Below are 16,286 nucleotides of genomic sequence, written 5' to 3' on the forward strand. Positions count from 1 at the left end.
TACACATGTTGGCACTAATTGTGTAGCACTTCCTACGTAGCCACTAAAGCAGAGAAATATCAACTACATGCCTGTTGCCCGCTGTTGCACAACATTTCAGGGAAACCTGCCATTCAAACACAGAAACCGCACCAAAACGTTACATTGAATGTTCACATTATTACACCACTGCACTGTATTTTGGGGCTTTTACATTGACATCGTGTCCAGTAGGCTTACTTTATATTGTAATTTTCATGGGACGTTATTTGCTTTCGATAAAGGCAAATATGAACAGATGAATAATACAGTTCAAATAAATTTGCAGCTGCATTTAATTATAACAAGAAGCATATTCTCTTTGTATTTGTCTGATGTAATATGGTTGGCACCTCAGAAGAATGAGTTTATCTAAGCTGAAGCTCATTTATTCCTTATCTTCTTTTTTTTTTTAACTGTCTTTTCCCAGATACTGCTACAGTGTACATGCCATCTTGGGAGAGGGCCGACATATTTATTATAATTATTCGTGTGTCACTTTAATTGAAAGTTTGAAAAGATATTTTAATACTGTTCTCACTGGGGCTGGCCACACTGACTCATTATTCCTGGAAAGCGACAGGACATTTGACATTTTTGCAAATGTCACCCTCGGAGCTGTGAGCACCACCAATAAACTGCGGTTCAGACGGGCTGTGTGTTGGCACATTTGTGTTTTATTTTAACAATATTTATTGTGTACAGGCATTCACATCTCAGCTGTAGCTAATACACGTGTTGTGGATTATTTCAGCTGAACAGACTTGACTTAAAGATTTAAAAGCTCAAAAAAAAGTCCGATTAAATTAGAAAATGTGTTTTGCAAATTGGATGAAATGGCCGTTTATTTCTCATCTCCACTGGATCTGACTGGAGCAAATAAATTCTAATTGTGTTGTTTGTGACTTTTTAAGCACAGCTTTGCAGATTTCTCCCTTTATCAGACGAGGTTTACTGTTGCTATGCGTCCAAAGTCCGTTTCGGTGTATTTAATTCTCTTCTTTTATAAGATTTTATCAAACCTGTAATCAGTCTAAACATGACTAACAGATGAGCAGTGATGCCTGCGCGGTCGTTCCAGCCAAAGCCCAGGAACATGTCAGTGTATGAAGGCATTCTGACACAAAATGACCCAACTTAAGGCCTGAATTATTTCCTTAAGAAAAAGAAACAGCATCTTCTTAAGGGACTGAAACAGTAATTTCCAGTATATGCATATCCCAAAGGATTACACGGAGGCTTTGCTGTCAGTAATAAAGAAACAGCTTCCTGCATTAATTATTGCTTCTCTGAATGAGGACTGGTGCTTTTATTTTTTGCTTTTTATCCTCGGATGTCTGTGAGCACATAGAGATCCTAAATTATTAATTTGTGCCGACTACGAAACGTCCCCTATGGATCTTAATCGAGGCTGAAGACCTCGGGGCCCAATTTTCCATGAATGAATAAAAAGTTTCCTCCTTAACGCAAAGAAGCGGCCGCGGTGAGCGCAGCGCTGCGGTCCACAGTGCGCTCCGGCTGCCTGTTTGGGGCCGTGACATCGGTTAGGGCCTCTGTGACACTACACCGACGGTTCAAACGCAAAATAAAGAGATTTAAAATCAGTCAGACAAATAAATCAATACGGTAAATGTAAACAACAACAACAGGAACCCCTTCAGAAATCGCCACAACACCTCCGGGTGCATTAACATAGCTGCTGCTGCTTTTGCAGCTCGTCTCCTGTCTAACAGAGTTTCATTAGGTCTTCCTCTCCACTGGCTCTTCATCGCTGTTTTCATGGAGCCAGCTCGAGAGTGGATTCAAAACATTAGCGCGACTCAGGCGGCTGATCGCGAGGTTTATGCTTTATTTACGTGATTAAAATAAGAATACAGGGCTCCTCTCGGTGACAGGAAAAAGAGAGCATCGGGGTCCTACCGTCAGCGGCCAGGGAGCTCTGCATCATCAGCATCAGCACCGCGCCGATGGTCACAAACCACCGGGCCACCATTCCATTCAGCACGCGCGTCCTCTTCCCGATCCTCGGCGAGTAGACGGCCACCATCCCCGCATCCAGGATCCATAGCGACGAGGAGGAAGAGCAGGGGTCTTCTTTCTTATTTACCCCTCCGACCCCGGGGCCACCGCTGCTGGAGAGGCGCGCATGTTTGGGAGCCATTGGTTAACCAATTAATCCTGAATGGGAAACATCTAACGGCGCTGCTGGGATGAAAGGCATCCGATCAACCTGCCCCCGGTTCGGACAAGCAGGGCTCCGCTCTCCATGAGCCTGCTGGAGGCTGTGAAGGTCGACGAGGAAACAAAGAAGCGTTAGTTTTCTCCTTTTGCGAGTCTGGCTGTGTCAGTTTCTGTGTGCTTGCGTGAAGTCTGATGTCCCTACTGCGTCCGCAAGGCGCTCTCCATATCTGCTGGCAGCTGTGTCAATGCACAGATACAGACCCGGAAATCAACCGAAGTTCTCTTCAAAATAAAACCACGTGCACTTTGTATACACGAGCTATTCTTCAGGCTACTACCTTTTCAGATTTTTCTTTTTTCTTTTTTTTTTTTAAAGTCAATTTCTGAAATTTTAAATTGAGAAGAAGAAGTCTTTTTTTATGCAACCAATTTTGGTTACCAGCATATTACCACTATATAGCCCACTGCACCACAAGTGCAGTGGGCTATATAGTGATTTTTCTTGATATAGTGATTTACTTGAGCGTTTCAGATGCTTTATACAGAACCCCTCATTCACACATATTTACATTTATACAAACACCTTTTTTCTACGTCTAACTGATTGCTATCGCTATTGAATTGGGAGCAACTGGGGTTTTAATATCTTGCCCAAAGATACTTTGGCATACAGACTGGAGCCGCCAGGAATCAAATCACCAACCTTCCAGTTGGTAAATAACCTGCTCCAAGACATCCCAACTGCAGGTATGTCCTATTGCCCAGATTTAAGAAGGTTTCGATTAAAAGCAATGCGTTTATAGTAGATATTCTTTTGCTGCTCAGTTAAGATTCAGCAGAATACTTGGTCACATTTTGCATTTCCCTCTGCAGGTCAGAATATATTTGATGCTGCAGCCTGCTGAGCCAGCCTACTTCATACAGGATAGAGGGTATACTGGAGGTTTTCAGTGCACTAGAGTGTAGCGCAGTTCGCAATGGACCAAGTGTTCTGTCCCTGTAGCAAATAAGACACCAGGCTGTTTCCCCCCTTAACTTTTGTGCATATTTTGATTTGGGTGTTCTGTCTATTAAATTTTAAAAATTTCCCTTTTATGTATACGGTCTATTTTAAAAATTGCATATTTTGCCTAAAGCTCAGAGTAATGGTCAACAATCTGTGGTACAAACATACCTCAAATGCATTAGATCCAAATAATTGAAAAGAAGTCTGCATTCCTGGGAGATTCCACACATTAAACCTACCTTTATTAGTCGGTTGCACCCTGAGGTTAAAATGGGTCGCAGGCCAGACCTTCAGAGACCTTTTAGGAGAGCAATGACACTCAAAGAATCCTGCATTGAAATGTTTTGGGAAAGAATTTCCAGAGTAAAGAAAAATGTCCTTTTACAAACTTATTTATGGGGGAAATCAAGAAACTTTTAAAGAGGTTTATCAGATTTTATGCGTATCTGTATATAATTCCCTCGAAGCACAGACAGACGCAAATGGGTTTCCGGTGTTCCAGATTAACTGGATTTGGTCGAACAGACGTGTGGCAGATTTGCGTTTCACGAGCTGCTATCGACAAACCAGCAAAAAAAAAAAACGCCAAATGTGTCATCTAAAATAAACAACAAAACACGATAAATCAATAAAGACCTCGTTGGTCGCATGCTCCAAAAAGGGAATTGGCCGCCGTTCTTCTGAGCTTTCTTTTAACCGTGTGTATCTGAAGTCCATCCCATGTAACATGACTTTCAATAAAGACCATTCTTGCTGCGTGTTTACAGGTGTTTTCTCCTTTTTTTTTCTCCCCAAAAAGGAAAACCAGCGCCACTTTTAACAAACTTGACCTTCAAAATAAAAGCACAAAAAACTTTAACATAAAATAAAATAACATAAAATAATGTACTGCTTAAACAATTTATAATGATGACATGGACCTTGACAAGATAAAGAAATAATCTAAATGATATAAACAATGTCATCATGCCAACAGCTACACTATACATGTGTTTTTGTCATATGCCAGATAATTTATACACTTCTTGAAAATAACGTATTTGTTTATTTTCATTATATTTCCAAATAATGACACATAATGAAATAAATAAGCTATAGCCAGTTTAAGTCAATAGTATGACAGTGACAAATTAAATATAATATGTATGTAACAAAAAGAGAGTTCCGGAGGTGAAACGTGGTTCTAGGATGATAAAGCTACAATTTCCTTAAGGCTTGCCTGGTCCAGCTACTCATTTAACACTTTTTGTTCTTGTAAAACCAATTTATACAAGTTTAGATTTTCCGAGATGCTCACTTCCGGTCGTGTTCTGCTAACTGCGGCCACCTTGACGCATCTTCCTGCAGGTAGAAACAGCCTGTGTGTTTGGTGTAATTACGCTGGAAATGACAGGAACACACTGGATCTAACAGACTAATTATCCCCCCGTCTAAAAACTGAGATGAGACATGAAACTTTTGTATTAGTAGTAGATTAACTCCCGCATTATTCCGAAAGAGGACCGAAACCCCGGACGGGCAGTGTTTGTGGCTGAGTTCAGCTGGAAGCAGGCGACCCCTGGTGGCAGCCGGAGGAACGGCCTCAAAGTGAACTCCATCGTTACAGTTCCCTCTGTGCCCAATTCGCTGTAATAGAAATACAAATTTCAGTATTTTCAAAAGGAATATATGTAAAAAGATCAAGAAAATTAGGCACAACAATTCTAATTTTCAGATATCAGTTTTTCACAACATAAAGCTTTTTTCACCCATACCTACAGTAAATAATATAAATATATAAACAGTGCAAACAACTTCCAGTGACAAGATGCTGTAAACTTTATATTTATTATTTCTATTATAGAAATAATAGTGAAGTTTTACTTTAGTGAAAGAGCTCCCGCCAGTCATACTCCAGGACCATGCATTTGTATATATCATCATCTAACCCGCACAGATTGAGGCCTGCAGAGAAGCTACCTGGTAGGCCTGTTTGCACACAGCTCAAATCACACAAATAAATAAATTAAAAGTGCAACTGCTGGCTTTTTTCTGACAGAGAAAAATCTGATGTTTTGTTCATTCTGTTTGCACACTTTTGCACCTTTATTAGAAAAGCAATGGAGTAACTGTGGCACTTAAACTACAAGGAGTAGGGGAAGGAGATATCCAGAAGATGCAAACACTGATATAAAATGCTAAGTTTTATGGTTTAAGAGACATCATCAGTTTAGAAGTGAGTGATAACTCAGTGCAAAACTAGCTGCATTTACAGAAACCTACAGAAATACAGCAGCCATTATGGGTGATGTGCAGAGCTGTAGAAACTACAGAAGGCTGATGCTGATGAAGTTATGGGAACTTAAGGTAACACGACAGGTGATGATCAGTGACCAGTAGTATGTCTTCGTTTCATGATAAAGGCACTACACACATGATGTTTGCTTTAAGAGTATTAATGCAGAAGTACAGAGAAGGTCAGTAGGAGTTGCGCTCTGTCTTTGTGGATCTAGAGAAATCATGTGATAGGGTCCCAAGAGTCGATCTGTGGTGCTGTATGAAGAAGTCAAGTGTGACAAGGAAGAACAGTATGTGAGGATGGTGCAGTACATGTTTGAGGGCAGTGAAACACCAATGAGGTGTAGAAGTGACAGATGTGACAGCCCCTTCTTGTGATGGTGATAGGCAATGTAGCTGATGAGGTCATACAGGAGTCGCTGATGTTTGCAGACGACATTGTGATCTGTAGTAAGAGTAGGGAGTAGGTGGAAGAGAGACTGGAGAGGTGGTGGCATGCTCTGGAGGGAAGAGGAAGCAACCCAAAATAGATGTGTTTGAATGAGTGTGACAGGCTGAAAGATGAAGAAGCAGAAGCAGTGAATGTAGATGAGTTTAAACATTCAATCAAACATTCATTCAAACATATTAACTAACAGGTCGAGCAGTTAGTTAATAAAAGTTAATCAAGAGGCGATGCGGAGATGATGTTGAATATGGACTTTCCAGGCAAGAGGAAAAGTGGAAGACTGCTAAGAAGATTCATGGACGTAGTGTGACAAAGAGGACACTAAGGATAGGGTGAGATGAGGCAGATGATCCGCTCTGGTGAGAAGCCAAAGAAGAAGATCTAATTGGGTTCAGTGATAAAATATTTTCACTAATGACGGCTTTTGTGGTCCAGGTGACAAGTTGAGTTGTTGTAGCGAAAGTGCACCATTGTTAGTAATGACAACCTTTCCACAAATAATTCTTTACAGCAGTTAATCATATTTTTAATCACATTTTTTCATTGGTAATAAAAATTCAAAGGGAAAGGGATATTCGTGTGTTTGTTTGTTCTATCTAAATTTTTGCCTAATAAAGTCAGGAGGTTTGGTTTGGCACAGGGCGCAGGCTCCGTGGTGGGCTGAGATCTGATGCTCTAACAAATACCTGCAGAGTTGCATCACATAAAAAAGTTCTGTTTCAGGCCAGCGAGTGTTCTTCTGCTTGATAGATGGAATCCTTGTTGTGTTGTCTGCACAGTATCCAAATGTCAGCATGCACTTTGCTTTTCCGGATCAAAGAAAGAGGCAGAGCAACCAACGAATTAAAGATTTAACTTGTATGTTCATCTGTAGGGTGTAGCTGTAGGAACCCCAGAGTGCACCAAGACGCTCCAGTCCTCCAGGTGAGATTAACCTGCTGGCAGCTGATGCTTTAGCTTGTCTGTCTCTGCAAATCCATGTTCAGAGTGTGAAAACTATTACTGCAATGTTATAATTCCACTGTAAACATGTTGGCTGTTCTCTGTGCCTGCACATATTACTCTGGTACAGCTGAGTATATTTACAGTTCATGGTACTTGATTGCCCTGATAGTCATAAATATTTTTTCTCTGAAATGGTCAGAACATTCTTGCCATTTAGCAAGTGCACACAGTACGTGATACTAAACTGCATAGGTGCTACGTCTGACGGTAATCTCTGTGTCCATTTCATCACTCTTCGGTACCAGAGTATGTTTCTAGGTCTTATTAACAAAGGTAAGATGATTTGCCACTTATTTATAGCTGTTAAAGTATGCTTGTACTTCACATTTACAAGGGTAGCATGGTTTGGCATGCAATTTTAACATTTTGTTTTCTACCATTGCTGTATTATTTTAGAAGATCGTGTCACTATAAGATATGTTGGTTAATCTTTTGTAGGTGGAAAGAGTAGTGGAATATCTGGTGAACCTGAGCCTGCTGCTCAACCACAGAGACCCATACCTCCAGGTGGACCAACCACCAACATATTTGGGCCTGCAGTCACTGCACCTGTCCTGCACAAAGTCCAAGCTGAAGCCCCCCAAATAAGCCAAAGGTAGGCTGTAACATTACCTTCCTTTCACTCTTTGACTTGTATTTTATGAGTTGCAGAACATTTTTATTCAAAGCCTGTGCAACAAAAGGACTCTTCAGTGAGGAATACATAGCTTTGCGACAGGCAGCACTTCAATAATAATCTCTAATAAACAGACACTAACTAAGCCCCACCCCCACCTGTCTGCCTCCAGTGAGGCTGGTGGTATAGTAACCTCAGAGGTGATCTCTCATTTGCATAGATAGTGACTGCAAACCTGGCTGATGTAAATGGTAAATGGACTGGTTCTTATATACTGTAGCGCTTTTCTACTCTGAGCGCTCAAAGCGCTTTATACAACTAATTCATTCACCCAATCACACAAGCACGTTTTTTTCTAAGTTGTTAAGTGCTCACTGTCTAACATTCATACACATTCACACTGATGTGAATGCTATATACAATATGAGTATAATACAACAATGCCAGAAAGAGTATTGCACTTAGTGTTATTGCTATTGCACATGTGTGGATGTGTGTGTTTGATCAGTTGAAGTCTTTGTTGTGGAGTCTGACAGCAGTGGGGAGGAAAGACCTGCGAAAGACCTGGAAAGACCCACATCGTGGGTGCTGCAGCCTGCCACTGAAGGAGCTGCTCAGTGGGAGATGTTGTCCAACAGGGATGACAGCTTAGCCACCATTCTCCTGTCACTCACCACCTCCACTGGGTCCAGAGGGCATCCTAGAACAGAGCTATTGTAGATGTCTGTGATTACTAATCAGCAAAGGTGTGTTTAAGTCAGCACGAAAGCCTGAAGTCACCTCTAGCTTTAGCTCATTGTTTAATGAATCAACAAAGGTCCTGATGTTGGTAACCTGTCAGTTGTAGGTACTGAGGGTCGTTCAGATTATTTGCAAAAGTAAACAAAACATGTGGCAAATATAATCATCGTGACCTTTAAAACGAAAGAAATGTACACAATAATGTAGAATAATTTCACTTTCTTGTCCTGTTCTCATGTCCATCTGATATGCATTTTTATGCCCATTTACTCATCTGTCATTTCAATAAACACACCATCTAGAGATGTTTTAAAGGACAAGCTGACATTAAAAAGAAAGGATGAGTTTGTGCTTGCAGGTCACTGTCTTTGTGTTGATTTCTTTCTTTCTTTTTTTTGCAGACTGATTTACCTTTATAACATTATTAATTTCCATTTTAAGTGTATGCAGTAAAACAAGAACACCTGTGCATTTTATTTTCTTCCTTAACTTTACCTTCTTTGTTTTAAATACAGGACAATCTAAGTGTGGGACCTGACCCTGAATCACCAGGTGGGTACTGTACATGTTCTTTGTCTATAACTTTTTTCATTGTACTATTAAACTACGTGTGTTAAGCCTTGCTGTTCAGACAGATCAGATTCAATCATATTGTACTGTTTTCTGAACTTTAGTTTTGCAACCTAAACTTTTAATCAGTCTTTGTTAATGAGTGAGAAAAATACATTTTGAGTCTATTTGCATATAACTGCATATAGCTCCATGCAAACAATGAAATCACGTGATATCTATCACCCCCGGTCATGCTGATTTGCATTGGTTACCCATAAAATATCGTATTGAATTTAAAATATTGTTGCTCACCTTTAAAATTATAAATAAATTAGCCCTTAGCTATCTTGTTGATCTCCTTAGTCCATATGTCCCTGGGCAGCCCTCAGGTCTTCAGCCCGATTACTCTTGGCTCAGCCTAGATCTGGACTTAAATCTAGGGATGACCGTGCTTTTGTCCTGGCTGCACCTAACCTGTGGAACAACTTTCCCATCGCTATCCATGCGTCAGACTCCATTTTATCTTTTAAATCCTGTTTAAAGACTCACTTGTAAGCTGTATATATAGAACACCAGGTTCAAATACTGAAATTTTTAAGGAGTGGGTAGATAAAACATTCACCAGGACAAACCAAAAAGTCATATTCATTTGTGGGGATTTTAACATAGATTTATTAAATCCAAGCAAACAGAAAATGACAGAGGAGTTTATTAATACATGTATAGCTTGGGACTTTGTCCAATGATCACTAAACCCAGCAGGATCACAGCACAATCGGCAACCTTAATAGACAATATATTTACAAATGAAATAGAAAATAGATCCATAAGTGGTCTTTTAATAAATGATATCAGTGATCACCTACCTGTTTTTATAGTGTATAATAAAAACTATAGGAAGGTTACACAGGAAAATATAGTAAAATACAAACGAATGAGAACAGAAGAGTCAATAAATGCATTTAAAAAATGATTTGCTCAAGCAAGAATGGGAGACGCTGTATAGGGAAAAAAATATTGATAAAGCGTATGAGATTTTTTTTAGGAAAATTTAAAATGTTATATAATAGCCGTTGCCCAGTAAGGAAATACAGTAAAAAACAAAAATATGCAGAATGCCCATGGATTACAAAAGGATTGCAAAATGCATGTAAGAAGAAAAATACCTTATACAGAGAATTTATAATGAACCGAAGTATAGAAGCTGAAAATAAATATAAGAAATATAAAAACAAATTAACGAGTATTTTGAGGTTATGTAAAAAGGAATACTATGAGAAATTATTGATTATGAATAAAAATAATACTAAAGGGATTTGGAAAACATTAAATACCATCATTAAAAAGGGCTCTGGACAGTCAGACTATCCTTCGTATTTCACAAATAATGATAGAAATATTACTAATCTGAGCGATGTGGTAAATGACTTCAACAAATTCTTTGTAAGTGTTGGGCCAAATTTGGCTGAAACAATTCCTGATATGACAGATTCGGTAGAGAAAGAAACCAGATTCATTGATCGCAATCCTCATTCAATGTTCTTAACGGCAGTAGAAGAAAAGGAAATCATTGATATTGTTGGGAAATTACAAACAAAAAACTCTACAGACTCTGATGATATAGATATGGAAATAGTCAAAAAAGTTATAGAGGGCATTTCTAAACCCTTAACACATATCTGCAATTTGTCCATACAAACTGGTACATTCCCGACACAAATGAAAATAGCTAAAGTAACACCATTGTTCAAAAATGGTGATAAACACCAATTTACAAATTATAGGCCTGTCTCTCTACTTTCTCAATTTTCAAAAATACTGGAAAAAATTTTTATTAATAGACTCGACAAATTTATAGACAAACATAAAATAATAACAGATAGTCAGTATGGTTTCAGATCAAATAGATCAACATCATTGGCATTAATAGAATTGATCGAAAATATCACTAACAATATAGATAAAAGACAATGTATAGCTAGTATATTCATAGACCTAAAAAAATCTTTTGATACAATTAATCATGAAATATTACTTGATAAACTGGAGTATTATGGCATTAGAGGAGTGGTGTTAGAGTGGGTAAAGAGTTATTTGAGAGACAGGAAGCAATTTGTGAAAATTGGGGAACATCAATCAGAGTGTGTGGACATTGTTTGTGGAGTTCCGCAGGGGTCAGTATTGGGACCAAAGCTGTTTATCCTCTATATCAACGATATATGTAGAACATCAGATATATTACAGTTTATTCTATTTGCAGATGATACAAATATTTTTTGTGCTGGAGAGAACTTACAGCAGCTTTTGGAAATTGTCACACAAGAAATGATTAAACTGAAAACATGGTTTGATAGAAATAAGTTATCATTAAATTAGGAAAAAACGACATTTATGTTATTCGGAAATTATAAAAAAGATGCCGAAGCAAAGTTATTAGTAAATAATGTCGAATTAGAGCAAGTTTCGGATACAAAATTTCTGGGTGTGATAATAGATAACAAAATCTGCTGGAAACCTCATATAAAGTATTTACAAGCTAAACTGTCAAGAAGTGTCTCCATACTGAGTAAAGTTAAATATTTTTTGCCTTCCAAATCACTCCGGGTACTTTACTGTTCACTTATATTGCCATATTTGGAATACTGTGCGGAAATTTGGGGAAACACATATAAAACGTCACTTCAACCAATATGTAAAATTTAAAAAAAAAGCAATCAGGATGATTAATAAAGCTGGATATAGAGACCATACTAACACCGTGTTTTTGAAATTAAAAATATTGAAGTTTATGGATCTTATAAAATACAAAACGGCAAAAATTATGTATAAAGCTAGATATAATATGTTACCAGGAAATATACAGAGGATGTTCTATGACAGAGAAGGAGACTATGAACTAAGGGGTAAGTTAAATCTGAAGATCCTTAAAGCACGGTCAAATGTTAAAACTTTTTGTGTAACTATTTATGGAGTAAAACTGTGGAATAGCTTTACTGCAGAATTACAGCAATGCTCAGGAATTGGCAAGTTCATAAAGACACTTCGAAAATTACTTTTGGAAGGATATGATATTGAAAAAAACAATCACCCATTGTATGTATAAATATGTCAACTCGTATTGAAATTATAAATATCAAATCAAATCAAATCACTTTTATTGTCACATCACATGTGCAGGTACATTGGTACAGCACATGTGAGTGAAATTCTTGTGTGCGAGCTTCACAAGCAACAGAGTTGTGCAAAATACAATAATGTAAACAAGCAAAATACAAGAATGGCTACATCTGAAACTAATAAATATATGTACAATATATGATAGTATATGCATTTCTGCATGTGTATACTAAATATTTTTCTACGTGTGTGTGTGTGTGTGTGTGTGTGTACACATATTTTACAAATTAAATAGAGTAAACAATAAGTAGAATATTTAAAATAAATAAAATAAAATATACAGAGTGAGACATGTGCAAAACAGTGGCATCACTGTACAGTATGGAGTGCATAATGTTAAAGTTCCAGTAGTGAAGCTGAGGTGTCTATGACGTGTTCAGCAGTCTGATGGCCTGATGGAAAAAGCTGTCTCTCAGTCTGCTGGTACGGGACCGGATGCTGCAGAACCTCCTTCCTGATGGAAGTAGTCTGAACAGTTTATGGCTGGGGTGACTGGAGTCCTTGATGATCCTCCCCGCTTTCCTCAGGCAGCGCTTCCTGTAGCTGTCTTGGAGGGAGGGAAGCTCACCTCCAATTATCCGTTCAGAGCACCGCACTACTCGCTGGAGAGCTTTGCGGTTGTAGGCGGTGCTGTTGCCATACCAGGTGGTGATGCATCCAGTGAGGATGCTCTCAATGGCACAGTGATAGAAGGTCCTGAGGATGCGGGGGCTCATGCCGAATCTTTTCAGTCTCCTGAGAAAGAAGAGGCGCTGCTGCGCCTTCACTGTTTTGTTTGTGTGTACTGACCACGTAAGATCCTCAGCCAGGTGTACACCAAGGAACCGGAAGCTGCTCACTCTCTCCACAGCAGCGCCGCTGATGGTGATGGGGGTGTGTACTTCTCTGCACCTCCGGAAGTCCACTATCAACTCCTTTGTCTTTGCGACGTTGAGGGTGAGATGGTTGTCTTGACACCAGTGGGTCAGGGCGCTGACCTCCTCCCTGTAAGCCGTCTCATCACCGTTGGTGATAAGACCCACCACTGTAGTGTCGTCCGCAAACTTCACAATGATGTTGGAGTTGTTAGTGGCTGTGCAGTCGTAGGTGTAGAGTGAGTACAGGAGAGGGCTCAGTACACACCCCTGTGGAGCACCAGTGTTCAGTGTGACGGGGGATGAGGTGATGCTGCCCAGTCTGACCACCTGGCGTCTGTCAGACAGGAAGCTAAGGATCCAGCTGCAGAGGGAGCTGCTCAGTCCTAGATCCTGCAGTTTCCTGTCCAGCTTCGAGGGAACGATGGTATTGAATGCTGAGCTGAAATCTACAAACAGCATTCTCACATACGTGTCTCTCTTCTCCAGGTGTGACAGGGCAGTGTGTAGTGTCAGGGCTATGGCATCATCAGTGGACCTGTTGTGGCGGTATGCGAACTGTAGAGGGTCCAGTGAGTCGGGTAGTGCAGAGCAGATGAAGTCCCTGACCAGCTTCTCGAAGCATTTGCTTACGATGGGGGTCAGGGCTACAGGTCGCCAGTCGTTCAATCGTGCCAGCCTTGTTGATATAAGTTTCTTGTGTATTGTGTGGAATATGTGATGAGGAGAATTAGGTAAATATGTGGGATTAATAAGATGTTGAGCAGGGGTAGGAGTTAATAAGTATGTGTATACTTCTTCCTACTCCTTTTCAGACCAAACAATTGTTATTTCATGTTAGACGAATGTGTTTTATTTTATTATATTTCTTTTTTGCTTGTCTGTACAAATACGTGTGTGTGTGTATATCTACACATATATTCGTATCCGTAAACGAAAGTACATGTAGACGAGTATATATTGTTTTTTTTTTTTGTTTTTTGGTTGTTTGTTTTATTATGTCTGAAATAAATAAAGATACAATACAATACTTATTTAACCTAGCTTTCCATCTGGTTAGTGTCCCTATTTTATATTGGGCTCAATTTTTTATCTGTGTACTTTATCTTTTAGCTATATCTGTTCTTATGTTCCCTTTTCAGCTCACAGCCAGAGAGAGAGAGAGCTTAATTTTAGATGTCAAAAAGTATGACGTCACAACATTCTGATTGGTCACTTGCAATGTTGATCCTGGAACAACATTTAATATGGTGATCTGGGAACAACACCAACACGACGGTATCAGATCGCCGGCAGCCAGCTGTGCCAGAGTGACCGAGCCCCAGGCCGAGGGCACCCCACCCCCGAAGTGGCCGAGCGAGCCCCAGGCTCCAGGCCCCAACAAGCCTATTTAATCATGTCTTAATTTTCCTGTTTCTATTGTAAAGCACTTTGGTGTACCGCTGGTTCTTTAAATCTGTTATATAAATAAAGTTGTATTGTATTGTATAGTCTCAATAAATTGTCCTCCATCTCTGCATTTTTTTTTACATTTATTAGTTTCACTTAGAATCAGAATGCGAATACTTTATTGATCCCTTTGGGGAAATTATTTTGGTTACAGTGCTCCAGTACAAACAGTAACAAACACAGAACAATACACTAAGTAAGAAATAGCACAATATATATATACACACACACATACATATACATATATACACATATACATTGACATGTCTCACTGACAGTGATGTTGATTTCACTGTAGACCTGATGATCCTGATGTTTCAGATGTCTGAAGCAAGTGTCCGATCACCCCACTTTAAGTCGCTTTCTCATCTGCATATTCAATGCACTTCTAAAGAAAGTGGAAAAACAATCAACAACCCCAAAGTTGGTTAATAGAGTGAGTTTTTCTGTACCATGAGATAACAGGAAGTTTCAGGGACTCATTATCAGTTTGCTTATCTGATAACACAAGCTCAAACAAAACACCCATTGTTCTACAAAGTTCTTACATTGCATGCATTGTCTTTATATCACAAAGTTAGTAGGTCAAGTTGCAAATGTCAAGATGTAGTTTGATGATAAACTCTTCTTTTTGTGGTTCGTTCATTCATCCTGTTTCCTTGATTAAACATTTCCTGTCATTTCATAATTCTCACCGATAGTCCCAAATCATCACTTTCTAAAAACCTTCGCTTTATCCAGGCTGCAGTGAAGGTCTGTGTGAGAATAAACAGGCGGCAGGTAGTTATTCAAAACATCAGTACTGAGTTACCGAACATTTTTAGGTTACTGATCAGATTTTCATACAGCAACATGTCTGATGAGTGTACATTCGCATGTTTCTGGACGTCTGGAGTGCCACATTTCCGAGCTACATTGGAGTCACTGTTACACCAGAGTCCCACTAGAATGCCTTTGTTGCTGAAACTCCATGCATCTCAGAAACGTTATTACGTCACTGTACAAAAAACTGCTTAGTAATAAAAAAACATATTTTTAAAATACATTTCGTGTGCAGATGCTTGTATGCGTTGCCTGATGATTCTCGCACAGACCATCACTGTAACCTGCACACTGCAAGGCTCTGAAAGTGATGATTAAGGACTATTGGTGACAGTTATGAAACAACATTAGAGGTTTAATAGTGGAAACATTATGACTATGTATGATTGTTGGGTCTGTGTTTCCACATGGCCCGCTAGTTTAGAGACTTATTCCTCAGGAAGAGCGGAAAACAAGACAGAACATCTTCAACCGGCTTTTTAACTCGCTGACGAGGGAAGTTTGGGTCAGAACCAGCTCTTGGAGCTCACGCTCCTCACCTGACTCCAAACCCAAATCCTTCGAAGAGCAGCTGTCCTCGTAGCCTTTTTATATTTTTACCCTACTGGCTACTGGTGTTGGCCAGAGGCGAGGCCAGAGGCGTTGACAGTGTTGACAGAAGCGAGGGGCAGCCTCAGGGCAGCTGTGGCTACAACCGTAGCTTGCCTCCACCAGTGTGTGAATGTGAGAGTGAATGAATAGTGGCATTGTAAAGTGCTTTGGGTGCCTTGAAAAGCGCTATATAAATCCAATCCATTATTATTATTAATGTTAACATTCAACAATTAGACTTAAGGCAGAAGCCAGTCTAAATTATTCACCCCACTGTTAGTAGCTACACAAGCCAACTGTCAAGCACAGTGGTGGAGATATGATGATGAAAATGTCACATTTTCAGCAGGGATTTGAATTTTTTTCATTCGAAGCCAGACTTTACTGAACAGCCGTTTGGCAATGGCATCGGCTTTTTCAGAAGAGCAGGGTGAGTCGGCATTTTCGACGACATGCTTCACCAAGTCCTCGATACAGATTTCCACAGAAGAGCTGTATTTTTGAACCTCTTCAGCTGCACTAAGGGCTGGATTCTCCATCGACTCGATC

The 16,286-nt window shown here is 39.5% G+C and overlaps 1 protein-coding gene across 7 annotated transcripts in view; it reads right to left on the reverse strand.

Moving 5' to 3' along the window:
* kiaa1549la (KIAA1549-like a) overlaps positions 1 to 4,007 on the reverse strand; it is a 115,337-nt gene extending 111,330 nt beyond the window's left edge. For 4 of the 7 annotated variants that reach the window (XM_082538627.1, XM_082538629.1, XM_082538628.1 and 1 more), the window contains exon 1: positions 1,939 to 2,436. In XM_082538627.1, coding sequence (XP_082394753.1) covers positions 1,939 to 2,179 — 241 coding nt within the window. In that variant the 5' untranslated portion in view covers positions 2,180 to 2,436. Of the gene's footprint in view, positions 1 to 1,938; positions 2,437 to 3,444; positions 3,535 to 3,841 lie in introns of those variants that run through there. The other 3 variants (XM_082538625.1, XM_082538624.1, XM_082538630.1) reach the window with 3 other exon arrangements.
* Between the last annotated feature and the right edge of the window lie 12,279 nt (positions 4,008 to 16,286).

Source organism: Aulonocara stuartgranti (genome assembly GCF_965226115.1).
Source record: "Aulonocara stuartgranti genome assembly, chromosome: 7".
Lineage (NCBI taxonomy): Eukaryota > Metazoa > Chordata > Actinopteri > Cichliformes > Cichlidae > Aulonocara > Aulonocara stuartgranti.